General features: G+C 52.1%; 13 protein-coding genes across 13 annotated transcripts; 6 read left to right on the top strand and 7 right to left on the bottom strand.

Moving 5' to 3' along the window:
* Positions 1-413: 413 nt before the first annotated feature.
* On the bottom strand, positions 414-1213 carry J4E86_005298 (uncharacterized protein; the record flags this gene model as incomplete). The annotated part of the gene is made up of 2 exons (XM_051445833.1): positions 414-1087; positions 1159-1213. 2 exons carry the CDS (start codon positions 1211-1213, stop codon positions 414-416), a joined length of 729 nt encoding a protein of 242 aa, XP_051302600.1.
* Positions 1214-1544: 331 nt separating this feature from the next.
* On the bottom strand, positions 1545-2513 carry J4E86_005297 (uncharacterized protein; the record flags this gene model as incomplete). The annotated part of the gene is made up of 1 exon (XM_051445832.1): positions 1545-2513. One exon carries the CDS (start codon positions 2511-2513, stop codon positions 1545-1547), a length of 969 nt encoding a protein of 322 aa, XP_051302599.1.
* Positions 2514-2808: 295 nt separating this feature from the next.
* On the top strand, positions 2809-3957 carry J4E86_005296 (uncharacterized protein; the record flags this gene model as incomplete). Its single annotated transcript, XM_051445831.1, has 1 exon — positions 2809-3957. The coding sequence occupies one exon, from the start codon at positions 2809-2811 to the stop codon at positions 3955-3957; it is 1149 nt and encodes a 382-aa protein (XP_051302598.1).
* A 401-nt stretch (positions 3958-4358) lies between these two features.
* On the bottom strand, positions 4359-5072 carry J4E86_005295 (uncharacterized protein; the record flags this gene model as incomplete). The annotated part of the gene is made up of 2 exons (XM_051445830.1): positions 4359-4876; positions 5057-5072. 2 exons carry the CDS (start codon positions 5070-5072, stop codon positions 4359-4361), a joined length of 534 nt encoding a protein of 177 aa, XP_051302597.1.
* Positions 5073-7300: 2228 nt separating this feature from the next.
* J4E86_005294 (uncharacterized protein) lies at positions 7301-11345 on the top strand (the record flags this gene model as incomplete). The annotated part of the gene is made up of 3 exons (XM_051445829.1): positions 7301-7573; positions 7709-10990; positions 11043-11345. The coding sequence occupies 3 exons, from the start codon at positions 7301-7303 to the stop codon at positions 11343-11345; spliced, it is 3858 nt and encodes a 1285-aa protein (XP_051302596.1).
* Positions 11346-11902: 557 nt separating this feature from the next.
* Positions 11903-12829, top strand: J4E86_005293 (uncharacterized protein; the record flags this gene model as incomplete). The annotated part of the gene is made up of 1 exon (XM_051445828.1): positions 11903-12829. The coding sequence occupies one exon, from the start codon at positions 11903-11905 to the stop codon at positions 12827-12829; it is 927 nt and encodes a 308-aa protein (XP_051302595.1).
* A 332-nt stretch (positions 12830-13161) lies between these two features.
* J4E86_005292 (uncharacterized protein) lies at positions 13162-14319 on the top strand (the record flags this gene model as incomplete). Its single annotated transcript, XM_051445827.1, has 1 exon — positions 13162-14319. The coding sequence occupies one exon, from the start codon at positions 13162-13164 to the stop codon at positions 14317-14319; it is 1158 nt and encodes a 385-aa protein (XP_051302594.1).
* Positions 14320-14530: 211 nt separating this feature from the next.
* J4E86_005291 (uncharacterized protein) lies at positions 14531-15454 on the bottom strand (the record flags this gene model as incomplete). Its single annotated transcript, XM_051445826.1, has 1 exon — positions 14531-15454. One exon carries the CDS (start codon positions 15452-15454, stop codon positions 14531-14533), a length of 924 nt encoding a protein of 307 aa, XP_051302593.1.
* A 651-nt stretch (positions 15455-16105) lies between these two features.
* On the top strand, positions 16106-17410 carry J4E86_005290 (uncharacterized protein; the record flags this gene model as incomplete). Its single annotated transcript, XM_051445825.1, has 1 exon — positions 16106-17410. The coding sequence occupies one exon, from the start codon at positions 16106-16108 to the stop codon at positions 17408-17410; it is 1305 nt and encodes a 434-aa protein (XP_051302592.1).
* A 252-nt stretch (positions 17411-17662) lies between these two features.
* Positions 17663-18375, bottom strand: J4E86_005289 (uncharacterized protein; the record flags this gene model as incomplete). Its single annotated transcript, XM_051445824.1, has 3 exons — positions 17663-17835; positions 17892-18066; positions 18121-18375. 3 exons carry the CDS (start codon positions 18373-18375, stop codon positions 17663-17665), a joined length of 603 nt encoding a protein of 200 aa, XP_051302591.1.
* A 915-nt stretch (positions 18376-19290) lies between these two features.
* J4E86_005288 (uncharacterized protein) lies at positions 19291-19782 on the bottom strand (the record flags this gene model as incomplete). Its single annotated transcript, XM_051445823.1, is given in 2 exon segments — positions 19291-19414; positions 19430-19782. The coding sequence occupies 2 exon segments, from the start codon at positions 19780-19782 to the stop codon at positions 19291-19293; spliced, it is 477 nt and encodes a 158-aa protein (XP_051302590.1).
* Positions 19783-20186: 404 nt separating this feature from the next.
* J4E86_005287 (uncharacterized protein) lies at positions 20187-20828 on the bottom strand (the record flags this gene model as incomplete). Its single annotated transcript, XM_051445822.1, has 2 exons — positions 20187-20407; positions 20462-20828. 2 exons carry the CDS (start codon positions 20826-20828, stop codon positions 20187-20189), a joined length of 588 nt encoding a protein of 195 aa, XP_051302589.1.
* A 1515-nt stretch (positions 20829-22343) lies between these two features.
* Positions 22344-23196, top strand: J4E86_005286 (uncharacterized protein; the record flags this gene model as incomplete). Its single annotated transcript, XM_051445821.1, has 2 exons — positions 22344-22940; positions 23008-23196. The coding sequence occupies 2 exons, from the start codon at positions 22344-22346 to the stop codon at positions 23194-23196; spliced, it is 786 nt and encodes a 261-aa protein (XP_051302588.1).
* Between the last annotated feature and the right edge of the window lie 205 nt (positions 23197-23401).

The raw sequence follows: 23401 nt of genomic DNA, 5'->3' as shown, positions 1-23401 counted from the left end.
CCAGATCTCAAATCCATCTCTTCTCAACCATATATCTCTGGTCGTATGCAGGCCTCTGCTTCGTGAGTGAGGCCTGCTCTTCCCAATTCTTGCGTTGAACGCTGTTTCGGTCCCTTTGTGGTCTCCACTAAAGCGTTGATACAAAGACGCTTGTTGCCCATAGACTGTACTTAGCTATACCAAACTCTAGCAACAGACACTGTAACATGTCTTCAGATGGCGTGAAAAGGGGTGTGGCGCTCATCTCCAGAGTGTGATATAGCTGAGAAGCAATCGATGTCCAGAAGCGTGTACGTATAGGCCGAAAGCCGTTTCCGTCTTTAAGCAACAGCACAGTCTCACTCTTTGTGCTCTTTTCCTTTCCATCCTTGCAATATCCTCAACCCTCGCCACTTCCACCCGTCTCACGATGATCATAATCCAGTCAGAGACACATGTCCCCCCATAGCTACCTCTAGCGCCGTGTTAACCAGAGTATCATCTTCCTCAACATCAAACGCCAACTGCACGAGCCTTCTCATCGTTCGCTCCAAGAGGCCCATGTGTCTTCGAAGTAGAATGTTTATCTTCTCGCGCTCCCGTCCTTCTACATCGCATGCCTCTATTTCCCTCTGCGAGATACCAACCTCCTTGTATAGGGCGACAACTTCTGCGATAAGCTTTCTTCTCCGCTCTTCGTACTCGAAATTGTCGCTGCTGACATCGGAGTCACAGTCATACTCGCGCTCTCCCTGGCGTTGCTGATCTGTGTCTTCGTCGGACCCGGTGTCTTTAGCTGCTAGTATATTTTCGTAATCGGGAGGGTTGCAGAGCGAATTGGGAGGAGGTGGCGGGAGTTCCGAGGGTCCACCGCGATCCACGTCTGTATCCATGTTGTCGTTGTCCGGGATGTAATCATACTGTACGTAGTTTTGCCGCTTCAGAGCGGCGCAGTAAGTTTCCAGTTTATTCACTTGAGTCTGGAATCCCTCGAGGTTGGCTTTAGCACTTTTGAGTTCGGCGATGCGTGCGTCGATCATGGTTTTGAGGTGTCTTGTCGCATCGTCCATTGTTTGAGTATGTTGCTGTTGCACCACCAGTCCTGCCCCTGCACAGAGTATTAGTGCCAGTCTTTATGAGTTTTCTTTATGAGTTTTCTTTATGATGAGCACGTCTTACCTAGATCTACGGTCCCGCCGCCATTTTCTGATGGAGTGGGCGACTTGACGGGCATTTTGCTGGCAGATCTCTTGCCCACGTTTAGGAAGAGATTACGAATCTTTCTGGCGCAATGGAGTAGGTATGAGAAGTAGGTACTTCCTAGCGAAAACATTAAGTTAATATGAAAATAGGATACAGCGCTGAAGATGAGCCTTTTATAAGCTGGGCCGCGGCGCGGTTCCCTGATCAAAGCGTGAACCTAGGTTCAGCATACCAAGGGACCACTCACAACTCAGATGATGCAAATTATCATTACAACAAACGATACCGAGCGCGAGTATTGCGAGTACCGATACGTGATCAGACAAATGTCGGCTGCGTTATCCAGGTTAATAGTCGTTTGCTCACACGTGCCCGGGCAAAAACGCCGCCCCATTCGCCCGCGCCCAATTTCCATCGTGCGCTACAATCACCTCTACTTCTACAGGGCTTCCACCTTCTTCACGAACAGTCCCTTGCTTCAACAGCCTTGCTATTGTTTCCACGGTAGCCGCTGCAGCATCAGTGTCAGCATGCACACTTCTCAAACCGCCTTTCCCATCGTCGTAGAGCGCGATACCCTTCTCACCGCTCAAGATGCGTGGGTCGTGGCAACAGTCGCCACCAAGGTATACCCATCTCTTTGGCCCTGTTCGGGCGAGAAGGTTGATATGTCCGAACAAGTGCCCTGGCGCATCGATGATGAATAACGACCCATCTCCATAGAAGTCTATAGAGGCGGGAAACCCCGCCAGCGGCTTCCACTCAAGTTCTTTTAACTGGTTCTTGAACGCGCGTATAGCTTCTGCCTTGCGAACAGGTGGGAGCTCACTTGTTCGGTCGGCAGGCAACTCAACAGGGTTGAAAATCTCGGATGGATAAAGTGGCCCACCACCGTTCGCAAGAAGATGCATAGTCCCACTTCCGACTACAAATCGCGCGTTTGTGAAATCGCTTGGTGTACCCACATGGTCCCAGTGAACATGGCTCAGCATCACCACGTCCACATCTTTTGGGTCAAGTCCACCCCTTCGCAGGCTCTCAGCTGCATCCGGACTGACACTAGTAGGCTGTCGTTGCGCGATGTGATGCTGTTGTGCTTCCCGGTAGCCAGAAAAATCGCGCTTGAGACCGAGATCGAAGACGAGATTTGATGAACCGTGTCGAATCAGGAAAGAGAGAGATGGGACTGTCGCACGTCGTTCAGGGTCGGCATCTGTGACGAAGAGTCTCTCGGGAAGAGTAAGCTGGCCGGCTTCGAGGGCTGAGATGGTAACGTAGGTTTGGTCGTGAGCCGGTGCTGGAAGAACAACGGTATCGTTGCTTGGAGCCATGGCGAATGACAGGAGGCAAGAGCTGGTAGCTGAAGCGTTTCCGAAGGAGCCATGTTTGGGGCCAAATATGACATCGTTGTTGGAGAAAGCGTGGTTGGGGAAATCGCTGGCATGTATTCCATCCTGCAGCCCCACCTTGTCAACTACCCCGCACGCGGGGTCAGCTCCTTTGAGATATCGAGATCTACTGGATTTATCAGTGGCAGCAGAAGGTATATAGATTGAGATTCTTCCGAGATGTAGTCGAATTACAACTCCCCGCTCCGTATCAAATCGAGAAGTTTCCAAAAACACCATGTCGTTTACTGTGCCGGAATCGATGCAAGCGCAGTACCTGGAGGCTTACAAGGAACCATACAGGCTACGATCAGTCCCAATTCCGAAGCTTGAGGAGCCGCATGACATCCTCATCAGGGTAGACGCTGCTTCGTATTGCCATACCGACTATGTCCTAGCGGAAGGACAGATGCCAGGATTGCCGAAATCTTTCCCTCACATCGGGTGCCACGAGTTTGCAGGGACGGTGGTCGCTCATTTCCAGACGCCCAGCAAGGAAGCTAGCGCGTTCGAGATTGGCGTGAGGGTCGGTGTACCGGGGCGTTCTTTCCATGCTTGTGGCTCATGTTTCGAGTGCAAGAACGAGCGCGTGGACGATCCGGTCGCCATGGATGAAGGAGGCTACTCGGTGAACTGTATCAATGCTGAGAACAAAGGGCTGAGCAAAGATGGAGGGTTTGCGCAGTATGCCGCTGTGGATGCGAGACAGCTATCACCCATACCAGACGGTCTGACCGCAGTAGAGACTGCTCCTCTGATGTGCGCCGGCGTGACCATATACGGGGCTCTCAAAAGATGCAGACTAAAGCAAGGCGATCGGGTCGGAATACTAGGAGCTGGCGGTGGTCTTGGCCATCTGGGCTTGCAATACGGCGTCAAGATGGGGTACAAAGTCCTGGGTATTGAGGCAGCAGATGAGCCTCTCAAGCTTTCGCAAGATGTCGCCTCGAGATTGGATCCACAGCCGTATATCGTAGACGCTCGGAACAAGAAGGCAGCGGATGTCGTTCAGGAGATCGGCAGACAAGACAGCAAGAAGGACATTGGCGAGATGGGGCTGGATGCAGTGATCGTCCTGCCGGAAAGCCAGACTGCTTTTGACTACGGCATGGCCCTGCTCAAGTCGCACGGCACGTGCGTTGTAGTGTCATTCCCGGAGAAGGGCTTTCACATCAACTCGCGCGACGTCGTGTTTCGGGATATCAGGATCATCGGCAGCCTGGTAGGAAGCAACAAAGTACTTCGTGAGATGCTGGAATTCTCCGCCGAACATGGTATCCGCGCTTTGTCGACTTCGTTTCCTCTGGCGAAGCTGAACGAGCTTGTAGACGAATACCACAAGGGTAGGGGTGGAAAGCTGGTGGTTGACATGGCCATTGAAGCGTAGATCGAGTAATAAGATACTTCCGCGCACTCAATGTTTGCCCACCGCCAAGCCCGTGACCAACTACATCGAGTTAGCGGCACGTGATTGCCCAAGTGCACGTGCAGACCTCGGGAAGTGGGCCGGGGCCTCCCGATTTCGTGAGCGCCTGAAAGCTATGCAAAACTTCAAATATGGTGTTGCTCAAAGTAATACCCACTGCCTTCATGGCAACAGGTTCTTGTTAGATTATAGCACCGATGGTCGAGAGTACCGCAATGTCCAGTAACGAGTCGATCATGAGCCAGCGGACTGACGTCACAAGCCGCCTGAACATCAACGTGAGGACTGTCCAACTAAGCCATACCACAGTCCTAGATACTTCAAACTTGACTACAGATATCGCACTGCCTGGCGTTGGCAATCTATTGCGCAGTACCTCCGCCTCCCGTCCCCCTATATGATCTGCCCCTACGCCTATTAACTACGACGAAGTCACCTCGACCATCATCGAAATCATCCAACTTAGCGTCTTTGTCTTCCTTTTCATCCTTTTCATCCTTGTCCTTCTCCTGTTGCTCAGTCCTCTTCTCCTCGATTGCATCAAATTCCTCAATCCAACTCTTGACAAACACCACCTCCTCTTCTTCCAAATCCTCACAGATACCACAAGCAAGTGCGCTACCTAGCAGACGGTTCCCATCTTTCTCCTCGGGCCACGGATAGAAGTACTTGCAGTACCAACAAGCGTATCCCGAACAGCGACGGTCGTCGCGCGTTGTAACAATTGCATCGGCGCACTCGGCCTCGCAGACCGGCAATTCACATGTTTGACATGGGCCGCCGGGTGAACCTATGGTGCCCGGTACGTTGAAGTGTGAGCAGTCGTGACAGACCCATCCGCGGAGAGGGGGGTTGGACTGCGTAGTGTCAACGTCTTGACCTGGTAAGAGGAGTAAAGAAATGTGTGAAGGAAGAGGCTCTTACGTTTCGGGCCATTTCTGCAGACTGTCTGACTGCGAATAGCATGATTCTTTGCGCTGTGAAGTTTTCCTGCTCTAGTATATCTTTCTCTTGCGTAGGGTTAGCACGAGAGTAGTTGGTACAGTTGAGGTATACATACTGCTGACGACGTCCATGATGTTGAGTGAGGGCTTTGTGCATGCAGGTACGATATCAATTAGATGTCGGAAGCGAAAGGGCGATGTGTTTGTACACGTCAGGTGCAACGAGATTGTTCCTGCTGCGAAGTAGCTACCAGCACGTGGAAAGGTCCAGATCACGCTAGGATGGTGTCGCAACTGCGTTTGCTCTTGTTTTGGACGCAGTCCCCGGCTTCTGCTGCATGATGCACGTATACTTCCAACAATATTCCCAACAGTCCATCGCTACAACTTAACCACCCGCTTAATTGAGCAATAGCAATATGACGACACCCACTAGTAAGTCCCTTTCCCCTTCTCTTCGCCCACACCACAGAAGTCGCTGACCCTTACCCAGAGCGCGAAATCCTCAACATCCCTTGCGATCTCACTAAAGCCGCCCACCTAGCGCTCGTGCAACTTGCGGTCCGAGATGCTCGCGCAGAGAGCCCAGCACAACGCGGATGGATCTGTCATCGCAGCTCCCACTACAACACGCCTGGGTCTCGCCATGTCTCAGCTTCTCCATGCCGATGCGACCATGTAGCCTGCCGGCCTGTCTCAGTTCATTTGCAGCTTGGTTCAATGAGCCTGGGTAACTACTTCCCTCTCCAATGGGCACTACATGGTCAAACCTAATTCCAGTACAGACAATACATCAACCGCTTGTTTCGACGTTGAGGTTACAACGAGGGAAGATGCGAGGCATTATGGTAGGGTGTGTTTCTATTGCAAGGTGTATATTGCATGGGGTGCCCTTGGCGACTGCGGCGCTACGCGTCTAGTATGTGCGGCGTGTGGTGACGTCAGAGAGAAGGAGGTTGTGTTTGTGAGGAAGAGTTTGGTGGGATATGCTCAGTCGTGGAGGGGGGTGGACGGCGTGAAGACGAATGGACATAGTTGAAGATCAGTGAGACGAGCAAATGGTGGGATAACTTGAGAAGCAATCGAAGCATTCATGAAAAACTGAACACCCTGGAGCCTACGTTGAACATTAGGTTGCCTACTTTGCATATTTTTATCTTGATGTAGGCCGCAGGCCTCTTTAGTTTTCTGTTGTGCGAGGTGGTACCTAGGTGTGAGTATCGCGTTTTTCGTATGCCGTTCAGTATGAACCCAGTCGTAGTGCATACCTCGGGCGGTTTGATCTCGTATCCCGTATACGTAGGCAAGTAGCCCACCATTCTCGCTTCGCTCTGTCACCGCGTCTGTCGCACACATGACATACAGTGACGATAAGCGTTGACGCGTCTTCGATGGCATATGCCTTGGCACTACCTAGGTACAGTGTAGAGAAGTAGAGAAGCTGTTGATAACGTGAACATGGCAAGGGTGTTGTTGTAATTCCGAATCCGATATGTAATTGCGCATTTATGATTGGATAAAGAGGCCTTTTGTCGGGGGTTGTTCTGTCCGACGTGAACGAAATCCGAGCACCTCGCTCTTTTACAACAGTGCGCGGGGGCACAGGCAGCCCAGGAGCCAGGACGCTGCCATCGGCGGCTCATCTATTCCGACGACCGGCCTTTAGCCGGACCCGAGACGCTCGCTTCCACCAACCTTTTGCGGGCTACTCGTATCGGTGAGTACAGCATTGTGCGTATCCAGCACACCGGAGTGGAAAGTTATGCGCCAAATCCGACGATGACTGTCATCAACTTCAGGCAGACATGTTTGCAACATCTCTTATATGGGGGCCTCTGCATCTCGCTCTCTTTGAAATTTTCCATACAAACAGAAGCAAGCACGACTATCGACTTTCCATCGATTCTGGTTTTGTCAGGTTCTGCCATCGTTTGGCGCATGCGTTATTTGTCTGGTCAGTGCCGTGTCATCTGTAGTTGCCTCGCACTCGCACTCGCGCCTTTGGTGTTGCGCAATCCATCCATCGTATCGGCCGTATTCCAGCCCCCCGGACGAAACGAGTCCGCGCTTTTGCGTCATCCACATTCGGGTCCATCGCCACCCAACCGAGAAGCTTAGATCGTGTGTTTTGCCTTATCAAGCCTAGTGCCGTCCGGCTCGGACAACGGCTCGCCCTTGCTCTACAAGGATCTCTAATCTTCTAGGCCCGTGGGTGGCGCGCTGAAGGATCTCAAAGGAATTGCAGGAGAAGTTATTGTTCCTCTCCTCGCGACATCCCCTTAAGACTTCTTGTAGGTATTTCGACTGCTGCACGCCAAGTATCAGCAACGACACGACAAGACACGCTCATCGCCTTGAGCATGGACAACGAGGACTCAGCAACGTCGACGGGAACGGCCATCTCCGCGGCCATCGACGAGAAGCATGAGTTGCATAAGGAGAAGGAGGCCAAGCCTCCCACAGCTGGCCTCAGTGATCAAGAGAAGGACATTATCGACAGGCAATTAACTGCGCCCAACCTTACAGTCGGTTACTTCTCGCTATTTCGCTATGCCAACGGAAAGGACAAAGTCGTCATGGTTATTGCGTTAATCGCCAGTATCGCAGCTGGTGCCGTTATGCCCCTCATGACGGTAAGTAGCATTTCGTATGTTTTTTTGCACCACTGAAATATGGACGATTCAGTCTTATGCATACTTTGAGATTGTTCACCAAAAGAAAATAAAGGTTCATCAGAGTCGTGGGAACTATGAGCTAACTCAATTCAGCTCGTTTACGGTAACTTCGCTGGAAGTTTTACCAGCTTCTCGGTTGATGCAGTCGCCGCTGCCAAGTTCCAGGACCAGATCAACCAGTTTACGCTCTACTTCGTTTACCTCGGAATTGGATCTTTCGTCACTTCTTACATCAGCATCATTGGATTCTCGTACACCGGAGAGCGCATCACACGAACCATTCGGGAACTTTACCTACGTGCCATCTTCAGACAGAACATTGCCTTCTTCGATTTCCTCGGATCTGGTGAGATCACCACTCGCATCAGCTCCGATATGAACTTGGTGCAAGATGGCATTGGCCAGAAAATCGGTCTCTTCGTTACTGGAGTGTCCATGTTTGTTTCTGCCATCATCATCGGTTTTATACGATCCTGGAAGCTCTCTCTCATCATGCTTGCGGCAACATTAGCTCTCATTATGATGATGGGTGTCAACGGTACTATGATGAAGAAAGCTCAGACACTCTCCATCGACGAGTACGCCACTGCTGCTTCCCTGGCCGAGGAAGTGCTTTCTTCAGCTCGCAACGTCGCTGCATACGGCACCCAGAAACGACTCGAGGAGAAGTACAAGGCTTTCGTAGACCGCGCTACGAAACTGGACTTCAAGGCCAAGTTCTGGCTTTCTATGATGATTGCTGGCATGATGGGTGTGCTGAACCTCCAGTACGGCCTTGCATTCTGGCAAGGTAAACGATTCCTCGATGATGGGGACCTTGGCGTTTCCAACATCTTGACTGTAGTCATGGCACTTATGATTGCTGGCTTTTCCATTGGACAGAATCTGCCGCACATTCAGGCTTTCGGCGGAGCTACGGCGGCAGCTACGAAGGTTTTCAACACGATCGAACGAAACTCCCCCATCGACCCGGAAACGGATGCAGGCATTGTACCCGATGACTTTGTTGGCAACCTCGAGTTCAGGAACCTCAAGCACGTATACCCATCCCGACCGGACACTGTCGTGTTAACGGACTTCAACCTGGACGTGCCATCAGGCAAGATGATTGCGCTCGTTGGTGCATCTGGATCTGGAAAATCGACCATCGTTGGACTACTGGAACGCTTCTACCTTCCGATGGAAGGCCAAATATTCTTGGACGGAAGAGACATCACTACACTCAATCTACGCTGGTTGAGGCAACACATGGCTATTGTGAGCCAAGAACCCGTTCTGTTCAGCACAACCATCTACGAGAGCATTCTCCACGGCTTGGTCAACACGGAATACGCAGACGTATCGGACGAGAAGAAGATGGAGCTTATCGAGAAGGCTGCCAAAATTGCCAACGCTCACGACTTCATTATGGATCTTCCGGAGAAATACCAAACCAAGGTTGGAGAGCGAGGTGGCTTGTTGTCTGGTGGCCAGAAGCAACGTGTCGCGATTGCTCGTGCTATTGTATCAGACCCGAAGATCCTCCTCTTAGATGAAGCTACTGCAGCTCTCGATACCCGCTCCGAGAGCGCAGTCCAGGAAGCTCTCGACCGCGCGTCACAAGGACGTACGACCATCGTGATCGCCCACCGACTCTCCACGATCAAGAAGGCCGATAACATTGTGGTCATGGCATTGGGCAGAATTGTCGAGCAAGGCACTCATCAAGAGCTCATCAACCGCGGAGCTGTGTACGCAAGTCTAGTACAGGCTCAGGAGCTTACCGCAAAGATCAGCCCCGCCAACAGGATGACGCTTCTCGACGACCCTGAGAGTAAAACGGAAGGCATTGTCGATGAAGAGAAGCTTGCTTTGATGCGCACTGTCACATCTGCTCCTTCAGAATTCATGGCCAAGAAGGATGATAAAGACAAGGAATACGGCACCTGGGAGTTGGTCAAGTTCGCTTGGGAGATGAACAAGGGCGAGCACTCTACCATGACCATCGGATTGGTATTCAGTTTCCTTGCTGGTTGCAACCCTGCCATCCAAGCCATCTTCCTGGGTAACTCCATCAACTCGCTTCTATCTCCTGGAACGTCTCTCGGCGGGCTCAACGTCAACTTCTGGTGTGGCATGTTCCTCATGCTCGGAATCGTCATCGGCTTCTTCTACTACGTCCAGGGTATGACCCTGTCGAAGGGATCTGCTAGGCTTGTTGGCAGCGTGCGAACGCGCGCCTTCGGCGCTATGCTTCGTCAAGACATGGAGTTCTTCGATGGTGACACGGTCACTTCCGGTGCGCTGAGCAACTTCCTCTCTTCAGAGGCGAATCGTCTCGCCGGTCTCAGTGGCTCTACTCTTGGAACGATTGTCAGCGCCGCCGCTTCCATCCTTGTTGCCTTCATCGTGGGTTGCTCCTTCGGGTGGAAGCTGGCGCTTGTGTGCTCTGCAACCATTCCCCTTGTCATCGCCTGTGGTTACTTCCGATTCTATGCTCTCACTCGCATGGAGAAACGAACCAAGGAGACATCCGATGCCGCCAGCTTCGCTTGTGAGGCTGCCTCTTCTATTCGTACCGTTGCCTCTCTCTCGCTGGAGAAGCATCTCTTGTCCACCTACCACACCAAGCTTGCAGACCAGGGCAAGGGTTACTTCAAGTTCACGAACGTTTCCGCAGTGCTCTTTGCGACATCCCAGGGTCTCAGCATGTTCATTTTCGCCCTTGTGTTCTGGTACGGAGGACGTCTGTTGTTCAACCAGGAGTACACTGTTTTGCAATTCTTCGTCGTCTACTCCTCCATCATCAACGGCGCTCAGTCGGCCGGTGCCATCTTCTCCTTCGCTCCCGACATGGGCGAGGCCAGGGATGCAGCGAAGCTTCTCAAGTCATTTCTGAACCGCGTTCCTAAGATCGACAACTGGTCGACTGAGGGCAAGAAGATCGACAGGTTGAGCGGCAAGATCGAGCTGCAGGATATCCGTTTCACCTATCCTGGAAGACCGGACCACCGTGTCCTGCGTGGCATTAGTCTTTCAGCTGAACCTGGTCAATTCATCGCCCTTGTCGGCGCATCCGGTTCTGGCAAGTCGACGGTGATGCAACTGCTCGAGAGGTTTTACGACCCGACAAGCGGTGCCGTGCTCGTCGATGACGTGGAGGTCAAGGACTACAACCTTCAAGACTACCGATCGCAATTAGCCATCGTCAGTCAAGAAACAACGCTCTACACTGGCACGATCCGAGAGAACATCCTTGCCGACAAGGAGGAACTGGGCGATGACGCGGTGATACAAGCGTGCAAAGACGCCAACATCTACGACTTCATCACATCGTTACCTGACGGTTTCAACACGCTGGTCGGCGCAAAGGGTGCTCTACTGTCTGGTGGCCAGGTACGTTCTCTAACTCATTCACTTCTCTCAACCCCACTAACATGTCTTCCAGCGCCAACGCATAGCCATCGCCCGCGCCCTCCTCCGCGACCCCAAAGTCCTCCTCCTCGACGAAGCCACATCCGCCCTCGACTCCACCTCCGAACGCGTCGTACAAGCCGCCCTCGACTCCGCCGCACAAGGCCGCACCACAATCGCGATCGCGCATCGCTTGAGCACAATTCAGCACGCCGACGTCATCTATGTCTTTGACCAAGGCAAGATTGTAGAGAAGGGCAGACACGAGGACTTGGTGGCCAAGAAGGGAGTCTACTTTGAGCTGGCGAAGCTGCAGGCTATCGGCGCACCGCAGTAGTTCCAATGGGCGGGAGCTATTTTGCATACACGGCGTTTGGAATTCATGGGACGCTAGAGCATATACTTGTAATCGTTTTCTTAGATCGCTAGGCTGGAACTCTTGTAGATCTTTGGCATATAGAATGCCTGTTTCTTTGCCTTGGGCGGAGTACACTCAATAGATAATATCTCTCCATTACCGCTTTCGTATGTCGTTGTGTTGAATCACCCGGTGGACGGCCCGACGGGATGCTGCCCCACAACCACGTGAACGCGCGTTGCAATGCCACAGGGAACACGCGACTTCCGACGACATTCCATAGCTCCATCTTCTGCTCCTGTGGTTCCGATCGTTATTCCACCAAACATAGGATGCGAGCTGTTTTCAGAGGTTTAGGTTTGCCAAGCAAAGCTCGCCCCCAACGCTGCTTTCAGGCGTCCATGCCTCGACCCAGACCGCCACCAGCGAGTCACGATGGCTCGACTGCCACCTTGCGAGCCTTTGTTTGAGAGCAAGGGACATCCCCCACTCACTGACGACCCGTACCGGCACATCGCGACTTCCTGGACGCCAATATGCGCAACCCCAACGGCATTCGCATCCTACTCCTCCTCCTACCGCCCCTTCTCTTCCTCTTCGGCCTCGCCGCCCTGACCAACATCCTCGAGCGCATATCCAAAAACTACTTTAACGACGGTCTCGGTCGCGACATACGCAGCGGCGCGTCCCAGATAACTTTGTCTCGCCCCGGCTCGAACGATACCACCGTGACGGTTGATACCAACAACGCGCCCACGATCACCATACTAGCGTTATGCCTACTAGGATATCTAGTCAGTCTACTCAGCGCGGCGGGAATATGGCAATTGAGAAGGACAGAGGGCACAGCGGGACATGAGAGGATGTGGACGTGGATCATATTCGTTAGCAACATCGTGATGGTTGGTGCTAGTCTGGGTGTCTTTGGATACGTCACGTCTGTTCAGAGTAGCGATAAGAGCTGGCAGGGCTACGAAGACGTTGGCCAAGATGACCAGGAGCACACGAGAGAGACATGGGCATGTCAGATCGACAAATTCTTCCCTGAGGAAGATTGGGCAGGAACGGCATGTGGAACTGCGAAGGCGATGAGGTTTATGGTGATCGCCCTGGCTGTCGCTGCGTTGTCGGTCTTTGTCAGTTTGTGGGTTCTTGTACGGGCGAGAGGAGGGGTCAAGTGGGCGTTTGGGGGCAAGGGCAGATATGCGGCGTTTGCGAGTGTGTATGAGATGCAGCCGCCTGGTCCGCCATCGCCTTATACTGGACCACAGGGACAGCAGTGGGTTCAGCAGCCGGGACAGCAATGGATGGGTCAGCCGGCACCACAGCAGTGGGCGCCGCAACCTTACCAGCAGTGGGGTCCGCAGCCGGTGCAGCAATGGGGTCCTCAGCTTGTAGCTCAACAGCCTGTCGCTCAGGTGCCCAAGTCAGATACTGTAGGGCAACGTCCGGTGTTCGGATGAGCTCGAGACGAATTCACGAGGTATCATTCAAAGTCTGCCGATTTCTGGAATGCCATTCGTTTCGTTCTCGTTTCCCCGAACACTTCATACTAACAATCCAGGGAGATTTTATGCTTGGTATCTCAGGGTCACGGTCAGATGAGGGTTTCGTTCGCCAATGATGGCTTCACGTGTGTCTTTAGGGTCGATTCACTTTCACCAGGAGCCACGAAAAGCGCTTTCACCTCTCACCCTCGTTTGCGAAAATAGGGTATGGCCGATTGCTCTAGTCTGGTTTACGGATACTTTTACACTCTCGGCTCAAACGCTCCAGATACCAGTCGCCAGCCACCATGATGACAAGCTCTTCTCGCCATACGGCGCCCTCGGCGCGCAGTTCTAGGTCGCTTGACATCGCTCTTGATAAATCAGAAAGTCGTGTGGGGAGCCAGAAGAGCAACGATCTCGAAAATTTGAACTACCCATACAACAAGACCGACAGTAGACCTGCTATGCCCTACACGATAGGCGCCACGTTCACTGCCCACCGTCACGTACCATCTGCGCCTTTCGGTAACGGTTACAACACTCCATGGCCGCCTTTCAAGACAGGCCACTTCAGACTACCGCAGCTCAACTACTGCCTTATCCGACCGCCAATCGAAGGGTGTACACTCCAAGAGTCCTACACGCTTACCATCACCGATATAATACGTACTGGCTCTATATACGCTGCGCAAGTCGTCTTGGTCAACGGAGATGTAGTAGCAAAGATATACGACCCGCTTTACGATGACGAATTCGACATCTTCGATGACAAGCGCGATGTTGTCGTACTATCTGATGGAGATTACTCCCGCGAAGCCGCTGCGTACGATGAATTACGACGAGATTACAAGGCGCAGCGCGTTGTCCCGGAGTACTATGGTAGCTGGACTATTGACGTAGACACGTTGGTGGACGGCCGGATGTACACACGACACGTTCGGCTCATACTCATGGAATATATACCCGGTACTGTTCTGACCGCCATAAAGCCGCTACTGCTCTCTGCACAAACACGCTCAACAATCATGAGAAAAGTCCTAGAAGCTGAATCCCTCATCTTCGCCGCCGGTGTCCTGCACCGCGACATCGCCCCTCGCAACGTCATGCTCGTCTCCCCATCACCCACATCTTCCCTCGACGACCCAGACCTCCGTATCGTCATCATCGACTTCAACGTCTCCAATGTCATTCGGCTCAGCGAACCCCGTCCTGGCGACTCCGACTCCGCATACATACAACAGCGATGGCCGGGCAGGATAATGGGGCCAGTAATGAGGTTCTGGAATGCGATGGGTGATTTTGCGTTCAAGGGGTGGGTTGGTAGTAAGGCGGAGACGACGAATGAGTGGCTGTGGGAGTGTTTTGGGGAGAGGGAGGAGTATGTGCCGCTTGTTAGGGATGCGGGGGATAGGAAGGCTTGTCCTGGGATTGATTGGGGATGCAGATCTGGAGAACGGGGGTAATGCGGACGGAAGTAGAGCTGCTGAGTAGATGGTGAACAGTCCGGACACAGGCGGTGAGGTTTCATGAAATCTTCGTCATAGGAGAGTATGTTCAGTATTCCATTATATTCCAATCGTTCGCTCTATAGATATCCCGGATACCTACATCGCCTCTCATGCACAACTACCAGAAGCCCAGGTGTACCCATAGACACTACATTGTAATTACCGACTATTCTCTGGACTCAATTTCGATTCCGGCGTCTTCAAATGCCTTCAGAAGCCAGCCTAGGAGAACTTTGCGAATGAGACCTGACTCCATGGAGCCAGTTCCTTCGTCGCTCTCCTGTACCCAAGACACTTTTGGTCTAGCGCTGGCTGATGCGGGTTTGCCATTCATCTTAGGCTTGATTGGGTCAAAATCGAACAGTAGTAGATGGTCCCAGTTGAAGAGTGCGACATGCTTGCATTCTGTGCGGATGGCATAGGCCCGAACTTGCCTGCCGTAGGGTTCTGCGTTATTTTGCAGTAAGGTGCCTGTGCCCTTCTCAGTAAGATGGGCTTCCTTATTCTTGCGGTCTTCTAATGTTGGATTCTCCACAACGATAGCGTCCTCAAAGTCTTTGTAGCGAATGTATTGTCGTCGCTTGAACTCGACGACTGCAATTGTTTCCTTGGAACCGGAGGTTTTGAAGATCAAGTCAGTACGGAGAGCAGATTCCCCAACGTTTTCTCTCTGTTCGTCTTTCTGTGCGTTTTTCTGTGCGTTTTTCTCGACCTGGGTCTGCTCTGAGTGAAGAGTCCATTTGCCAGGAAACATTGCATGAAGCACCTCGGTGATAGGATCAAGCACATATGTCATAGTTGCTAGTACAACTCCAGCCTCATTGTCTTGTTTAATCTCAGGGCGCTTGGCGGAGATGGTCCTTGAACCAAGGATCTGATTCAGCATTGGACGATTTAGAAACTCATCAGCAGTCGTCTCATGCTCCACGATAGGTGTGTAGAACAACATCTCAGGGGGCGGCGTGTTCTTTGTAGTGGCACCAGAAGCTTTCACAGTCTTGACCGTAACCTTAACGTCAAGTTCTAGGACGTATATCTTGCTCTGGAAAGACTCAAGAATTGTCGGCGGTAAGGAGGAATCAGGTGTCATTTTGGCGATTGAGAAAGGCCTGCCGGTGCTGCTTATCGTGATGAAAGAGTTTGGGAGCAAACGATCGGAGTGAAGTGCTTCAGTTCAACGGGGTTGAGGTTTCTATTGGGTTGAGTAGATAACAGTGGGAAGAGCTCAAGGAAATCTGGGCGTGATATGTGAGAATTGCAAATTCATGGGTCCTACGTCCCACCCGCGTGACATCACTTGCCTAGTTAGAGCAGAAGCTGGAAGTGAAATGATGGTAGGTGTGACTGTTTTACTCCGCCAGCGATATAGTGACTGTACAATGGAGTCGCACCAGGCTAAGACTCTCGAAGGAAGTTTCTGTCCCTGATTATGTTCACATTTCCCTACCTAGGTAATCTAGTGAACTCAAAGCCGCGTTCATTGCCCATACACAAAGTCGACGTGAATCAGCCCGCAGACAATTCCGTTCAGATGAGTGATCGCACAACGAAGGCTTAGTCATTGTAGGTACCCAATGTTCTTACTACAAAGAGCACGAAGGCCAGTGAGCACGAGCACGAGTGAATTCCGAGCCACGTGATGGCGCGGTGCGGGAGCTAGCGTGACTTGGCACACTTTGTCCCTACTTCTACCAGTAACCTTGTCCCGCGCACAACTTCACTACACGACACCAGATCTCCGATGGAAGCGCAACTACTCCAGCCGATCAGCGAGGCGCAAGCAAGCGATCGCGCGTGCAGTAATGACCACTGCCCATCGGCTGCTCCCGATGACACCGGATCACCATCACAAAGCGCCGGAGCTGAGCAAAGCGATACCGAGACTAGCGACATCAACTTCGAGGAGACGCCAGTGGTGCCCTACGTTGTAGGTCTGACTCTTACGGGCACAAGACATGCGCCACCTGAGCCTTTCGGCTGGAGATACACCACGGAAAATCCCCCCATGGTGGAGAACTGTGATTCGCTTTCGCAAGCCGAGCTTTGCTGTATGCGACTTCCTCTGGGTGGTCAGACAATTCAAGATGACCAAATCACTCTCACTATAACCGATATCATCAGGGCCGGATTCAACACAGGTGCGCAACTTGTGGTAGTCAACGAAACTATGGTTGCCAAAATCTTCGATCCGCTCTGCTACAGGGATTACGACTACGATATCGGCAGCATCAACGTTGTGTATGATGCAGATGGCGATTATAGTCGCGAAGCTGCCGCCTATGAACAGCTACAGAAGTCATCGGCGGCTAGAGAAGTCACACCTGCTTTCTACGGCACCTGGACTATTCCTGTTGATACCCAGCTCCGCGACGGGGATCAGCTCCAGAAGCACACTCGCCAAGTGCCTCTGGTTCTGATGGAATACGTACGAGGGGATACGATGCGCAATGTCGATGCCCGAGCATTGACGGAGCAGATACGGTCCTGCATTCTCGAGAAGGTCATAGACAACGACATTGTCATATTTCACGCAGGCATCGACAATCCTGATACCAGCCCTCGAAACATCATAATAGCTGGTCTCCAAGCCAATCCAGAAGACAACGTACCAGATGGTATCACCGTCAAAGAGATCGATTTCAACATTGCTACTGTCCGTCGTCACCCGGGATGTCACAACTACCAAATGGTACGTGAGGTCGACGAGGAACGTGCGGTGTGGCTCCCCAAGCTTCAATCGCCAATGATTCGATGGTTCAGCGGCATGGAAGATTTTGCGGGAGATGGCTGGTGCCCTGGTGAAGAAGGAGAACCCGAACTGTGGCTATGGGAACAGTATCATAACGATGAGCGCTATATTCCCGTCATTTGGGACCCGTCCCAACCCGACGCTAGGCCACAGCGCGTAGAGTTCGAAAGCGGTTCCGAGACAAGCGTGGATTCAGGTCTGGGTTTGGACATGGTCATTGTGAAAGGCGACGAAGACGACGGGAAGAGCGTTGTTGAGCTCGATGACCAAAACGCGTCTGCTGTACAGTCGTCATAAGCTTTGCTGGGCGTTAACGGAGTTGTTGTCCTTTTGAGACGTAATTAGATACCTATTGATGGGCATCAGGCCTGGAAAATGTATACTCTCTCTATTGTAGATATATCTCTGGAGTCTTAAGTGCTCAAATGGTCGGTTTGCCCTTCTCTTGGATGCTTACGTGATGAAGTTTTCGCGGCTCTGCATAAATCGATAGTTCACATCAACGTCCCGCAATGACACCCTCCTCATCTCCTCCCTGCCAACTTACACCTACTCGCAGCCTGTCTGGTTGAACTTCATAATCGAGGATGCGTTCGATCCGAAAGCCACAGCGCGATCAATCCATGCATCGATGCTTTCAGCGGCTGGCTGTCGCACCCTGCTCAAGATGTACAGCGTATTCCACTTCTGAGTTTGCACAATTGCCCAATCGATGGCGTAATCTGCGCGTCAACGTTAGCGGTCGTGCACTTCGATTAATGCTCACAACACGACTCACCTTGCACAATGTAGTTCGGTCCTGGGCACTCTGCTGTTGATGGCGTGCCAGGGAAGCTGACAACGAAAGCACCGGCGGTGCCATAGGCAGAGTCTACGGGCGTGGCTGTGCCGACAATGTCGACAGTTCGTGGGCCGACAGTCGCGGTGTTGGTGACGCGCACCGTACCGTTATCCTGCATCAGCTGTCAATCACCGTCCAAAGATTCGCATACACGAAAAAAACGTACGTTAAGTTCGTAATTTGCGCTGACGCAGCGCGCCCCGGCCGTAGGACCGAATGGCGTACCAGCTACCTGATACCAGGTACCGAGATACGCGTTCAGGTTGAACTTGGAATCAGGGACGGGGTAGAAACAGGTTCCGTCATATTGTGCGGCCGCGACATTAGGCGTAGAGCTCGTCTCGTTATAGGAGGCTTGACGAGGGTGAATAAAGCCTGATGCGGCGGAGGAAAGGGCGAGGACAGTACTGGCGACGCGCATTTTGATCAAGCTTACACCTTGTGTCGGAATTAGAGATTATGGTGTATGGTGTAGATGAGGCAGGGATGGTAATAATTTTGCAATGAGGACGTGCCTCCCTCTACTTGACATAAACTGTGGCTGGTGGCACGTCACTCCCAAGCCACTATGAAGTACCACGCTTTCATAAACAGTCCAGACTCGGACACATGTGCACATCGCCGGTATCTCTCCCGGGCCGACAGGAACCATCGTGAATGCGCATCGGTACACACGTGTTGCCAAGCGTGCGGACTCTTTTCCTCGGTCGAAATGTGGTAGCGGAAGAGCCCCGGCTCTTCTTCTCATTACGAGATGTTGCGGCTGTCGGCAACCGCAGCTGTTGTTTAGTAACGAGGTTGGTGTTTTGGGGACAGGGGTGAGCGACCGAGGGCTGGTGACGACGTATGCGCCGACTTGGCATGGAGCCGCATCACCGCCTTCGTCGCTTGTGCTCTACACTACAATGTTTACTTGGTTTCGCCTATGGAGGATGCTATGGAGGCCTCCGAAGCTAGGTTCTGTCATCAGATCATGCAAAGGCGTTGCGAGCTTCGTGACAGTCCCAGGGCTTGTACAGAAAAAGGTTTGTTATTGACCTCCAAACAGTAATCATTGATCTGCCTAGCCATCTATCCATTACAGAAGTCTTTCAGTAAGCTGTGAGGTTACGAAAAGAGACCCGAATCAAGACAGGCCACTACCCGCCTCACCCAATACCGCATCGCACGCTTCGAGTAGAAATCCCAAGAACGTCAAACGCATACTATCTCTTGGAACGGCGGTGACCCGAACTCCTTCAATCCCCAAGACGTTTCCGAACCTCAAAAGAATGAGGTTATCGTAATCGCAAAGTGCAACGTACGGGCATTTATACGCTTTCGGCTCGTCCACCCACTACCGATCGATCGTGTCGCCTTCAACGATACCAGCCAGTGTATTTGGACACAACCACTTAACAGTCATGAGCAATCTCGGTTGGTGTGTCCCCATGAACTTCTCATAATAGAGTGACACCCGACTGTAGCCTATCCACCCGTTGCGTTGCGCCAGTTGAGTAGGATATTTCATCACGATGGCGTGATCGAGGGGACATTTTAGCCATATGCGAGCAGCGTCGAAGACGTCGTCGTCGGTCTTGAGGGGTCTGAGTGAGTTGTCGTCGGGGTTCGGTAGGGTAGGTAGTGGAGGGTCTTGGTGAATGGGCGAATCGGGATTTGCGTATTCGGCTTCGAGGAAAGTGGTGGCGCTGTGTATGTAATCTGTAGGCGCGTCGGTGTGCCAGATGGTACAGATGCTCTGATCTCTCATGCTTTTGAGGTACGGGTTCTTGAACTTTACCAGCTCTTCGTCCGCGTTTTCGAGTGGTGAGTGGTAATCGTACGCCATTGTGCTGATAGGGCTCGCGTTTTGTTAATAAGGCGATACCGTGTGCGTGTCCTGAGTGGGCTTTGGGATATCGTGGATGAGCCAGGCTACTGATCAAGTGAGGGTGACATGAGGGCGTTGGGTGGAGAGGACTGCGTACTGGCACATCGAAAGCAGTCGAACCTGCCGAAACTCAGTGAAAGCCGCTGCTACAAATTCACACTATTGTGGGAGGAACAATACGGAAGATGCACACCACACCAATTTCTGAATTGAAGCGTAGTAATCATAAAATGTACAGTAACGGGCCTGCTACAATAGAACGCCGATGCGCACAGCGCTTGATCCATGATCCGTATGCGCCTATCGTGACGCCGAAGCTCAGCAATACCCTAAAAAATGAACAAGAAAGTAAAAATGAGCGACTATTGCAAGCTCTCGGTAGGAACAATGGAGACCTTGAAGATGGTACCAGCCAGTGATGAATCACCGCCAACCGTCACATTACCGGAACCAGATCCGACGTCGTTGTGACATCCCTCCTTGCCCGACTTCTGAAGCATGCGAGCAAAGTAGCCATAGCAATCCTCGACCTTCCAGAAGACACCAGCAGAGTCCTCGGGTTGGGAAGCTGGGGTGACATCGACTACAACCCTCATTAGTACATCTGGATGCTGCGAATTGGACAAGAGTTTCTTACATCTGACAGCATAGTCGGTAATTCTGTTACCGTCGCTACCCACTACATTGGCATCTTGTATGCTGTTCTTTTCGCCGCTGAGTGGGTAGTCAACAGTCGCGGTACACAGCGTACCGGTGGGGATGCGGTCTGGATAGGCGCAGCCGGGCATCATAGCGGCGCAAGCGTTGTTAAGGATAGTCTCGAGTTTGGGATCAGCTGTGAAGCTGAGTGATTTATCGGAGTCGGAGGTGGGGTCGCATGTCGTTATTGTGTCGGATGCGGGTTGCCAACTGTCACTGGCTCCCGTCTTGGGTGACTGCCGTTGAACGAGCGGTGCCGCGAGCGCCGTCGCTAGAAACGCGCTGAAGAGCATTTGGGTGTACATTCTGGCTGAGAGATCCGACTTCGAAGGTAGGGATTTGGAGAAGATGTGGTACAGCAGGTTGGGTGTCGGTAATGGAAGAACTTGGCGCTTGTCGGTACTCGAGGGAAAGACAGGTGAAGGGGAGTCTTTACAAGTCAATGCGCCAAAGCAGTGAGTTCTTTGGTGTTGTGAATGGTCGGTTATCGAGGGAAGAATATGAGCGAGCGGCCCATCTTCTATCTATATTACCTCTCTCTATGTCATACGCTAAGCATTAGAGTTGTAAGTGATCACCGTGGGGTCGGGAGCACGGTGATGCAAGGTGTGGAGATAGGAAATGAGGGACCCCCTGTGGGTGACGGACCGTTACAGACATCTCTTTGTTTCCTTCTTTTGCGAGCGGTACAGGGGATTGGCCCTGCATGATGTCTGCCTGTGGACAAGAAACAAGGTTACAAAAACAGGTCTAGACTTTATTGAAACAAAACAGGGTCGTCTGCATGGCTGTGGTCCCTTCTCATCAATTTTGGTGAAGCTGGTGAGTTGAAATGGCGGAAGCGTGGGGTCATCTCTCTCGATCAAACGATCGGCAGATCTACCGTCCGTGCCGTGAGGCGCGTGGAACCTTCTTCAAAGAACACATTGTTCTTATGAGCTCGCTGCTCAATTGTTCGTTGGGTTGCAGATGTCTTGCGCGTGCTTCCGCGATTGCGCTTTTACGCTCTCTGCTCATGCGCATGGTGACTCCTGGGGACGCTGTTCTCACAACGTCATTATGCGCGGATTACGGCGAGCAGTCGGGAGGATGCTTGTTCGGTGGTATTGATGAAACAACGAGGTGCCACGCCGCCGTGAAGTTGCTCAAGATAGGGACCGAGAAGCTATGTCATCTGCCAAGGCTCTAGTTCGCCCTTCATTTCCCTGTTGCGCGAATGCCAGGGCTTCCCAACACCAAAGCATCCAGCGCAGTCGAAGCTGAATCTTCTCAAAGCCTCTCAGAAGTTGCGCAGTCTCAGACCACCTGGGCAGAAACGCGCGCTGCGACCTCTACCAGAGGTGTACAGTTATGAATATCTCGACACTCAACAAACATCACCTGTACCAAGTGTCCAGGAGTCGCGATGTGCCTGCGCAGTAGCAATAACAGCACGGCAGAACATCATGGCATCAGCAAATGTACTGTGCAGAGTCCTGACTAGGTCCCACCGAGCGCAATCCCTTTTAATCCCCGAAGGCGTTGAGAACATGAATGCGCAGTCATTAGCATTAGGGGTGTAAGACTCCGGTGCCCTCTTGCGCATTGTCCGTAAGAAGCGTACTGCTTACGCCAGCTGGCAAGAGGATTGCCTGCTAACCCGAAGAAGAAAATCTCAAGCGTACACCGTTCAGCCCTACAGATTCGCGTATGCGCAGTAAGCAGCGCCTATCGCATTCCAGTTTCGAAGGCCAGACTATACCTAGGCTCCAGCAATGTGCCATTCATCCATAGCTTTTGTTCAACATCCACCCTTTACTTGTTTGCCATCAACTTTCAGCATGAACACCAAGGCAGAAGCAAACACATGGGCGGATACACCATTCGCCCTCCTCAACATTCCCGGTCAACCAAACGCACCAATATGCACGAATGCCGGTGTTCTCAGTGTCGCCATAGAAATGGCCAATGTTCACAACGTCTTGCTCCGCGCTCTAAATTCCATATATCACCAAGCGCCCTTCACGCAACTCCCTGGCGATGTTGCGGATCTCATTCTGTACGTCACCGCATGGGCAGATACCGTGCACCACCATCACTCCCTTGAAGAGACTATGTTCTTTCCAAAGATAGAGCAGATCGCAAGTGAGGCAGGCATAGATGGCTGGGAAGGCATGATGGGAGGAAACGTGGACCAGCATCATGAGTTTGAGCCGAAGATTGCAGGGCTGGTGAAGTGGGCCGAAGAAGTTGGGGCTGGACAGAGAACGTGTGACGCGGCGGAACTGAAGAGCCTGATCGATGAATTCGCACCCATCCTCACTCAGCATCTACATGACGAGATCGATACCTTGATACGACTCGAAAAGTGTGATGGAGAAAAGATCAAGCAGGCGATGAAAGAAGTAGCCGACGAAGGAGCAAAGACTGCTGATCCGGTACGTATTCCAATATTTTCACTAGCCGCTTACCATCAAGCAAAACACTGATAAGCTGCTTCTTCAGAATCTCGTCATCCCGTTGGTACTTGGCTGTGTCGACAGAAGCTATCCCGGTAGTGGTAGTTTCCCACCCGTACCCTTCTTCATCCCGTACCTGAACGCATATTGGTTCACGAGAAAGCACAAGGGAGCATGGAGGTTCAATCCAAGCGATCACTGGGGCAATCCAAGGCCGCTGCAGTTTCTCCCATGACCATCGTGAGAGGTCTAAATAAAGTCAGGAAACTGACATAGCATGGCGGTCGCCGAAGCTTTTATGTATTCAGAGGTTTTCTGTGTGATGAATGAAGACTACTGGGGTTCATGTAGCTTCTGCAGTTGCAATTTACCTCGACAATAGAGGCCCAGGCACGCCTTGTATACATTTCGGCTTCCTTTTATCTGACTACATTGTTTCA

This window comes from Alternaria arbusti (genome assembly GCF_024043155.1).
Source record: "Alternaria arbusti strain BMP 1465 chromosome Unknown scaffold_6, whole genome shotgun sequence".
NCBI lineage: Eukaryota > Fungi > Ascomycota > Dothideomycetes > Pleosporales > Pleosporaceae > Alternaria > Alternaria arbusti.
This window is presented reverse-complemented; position numbering and strand designations above follow the sequence as displayed.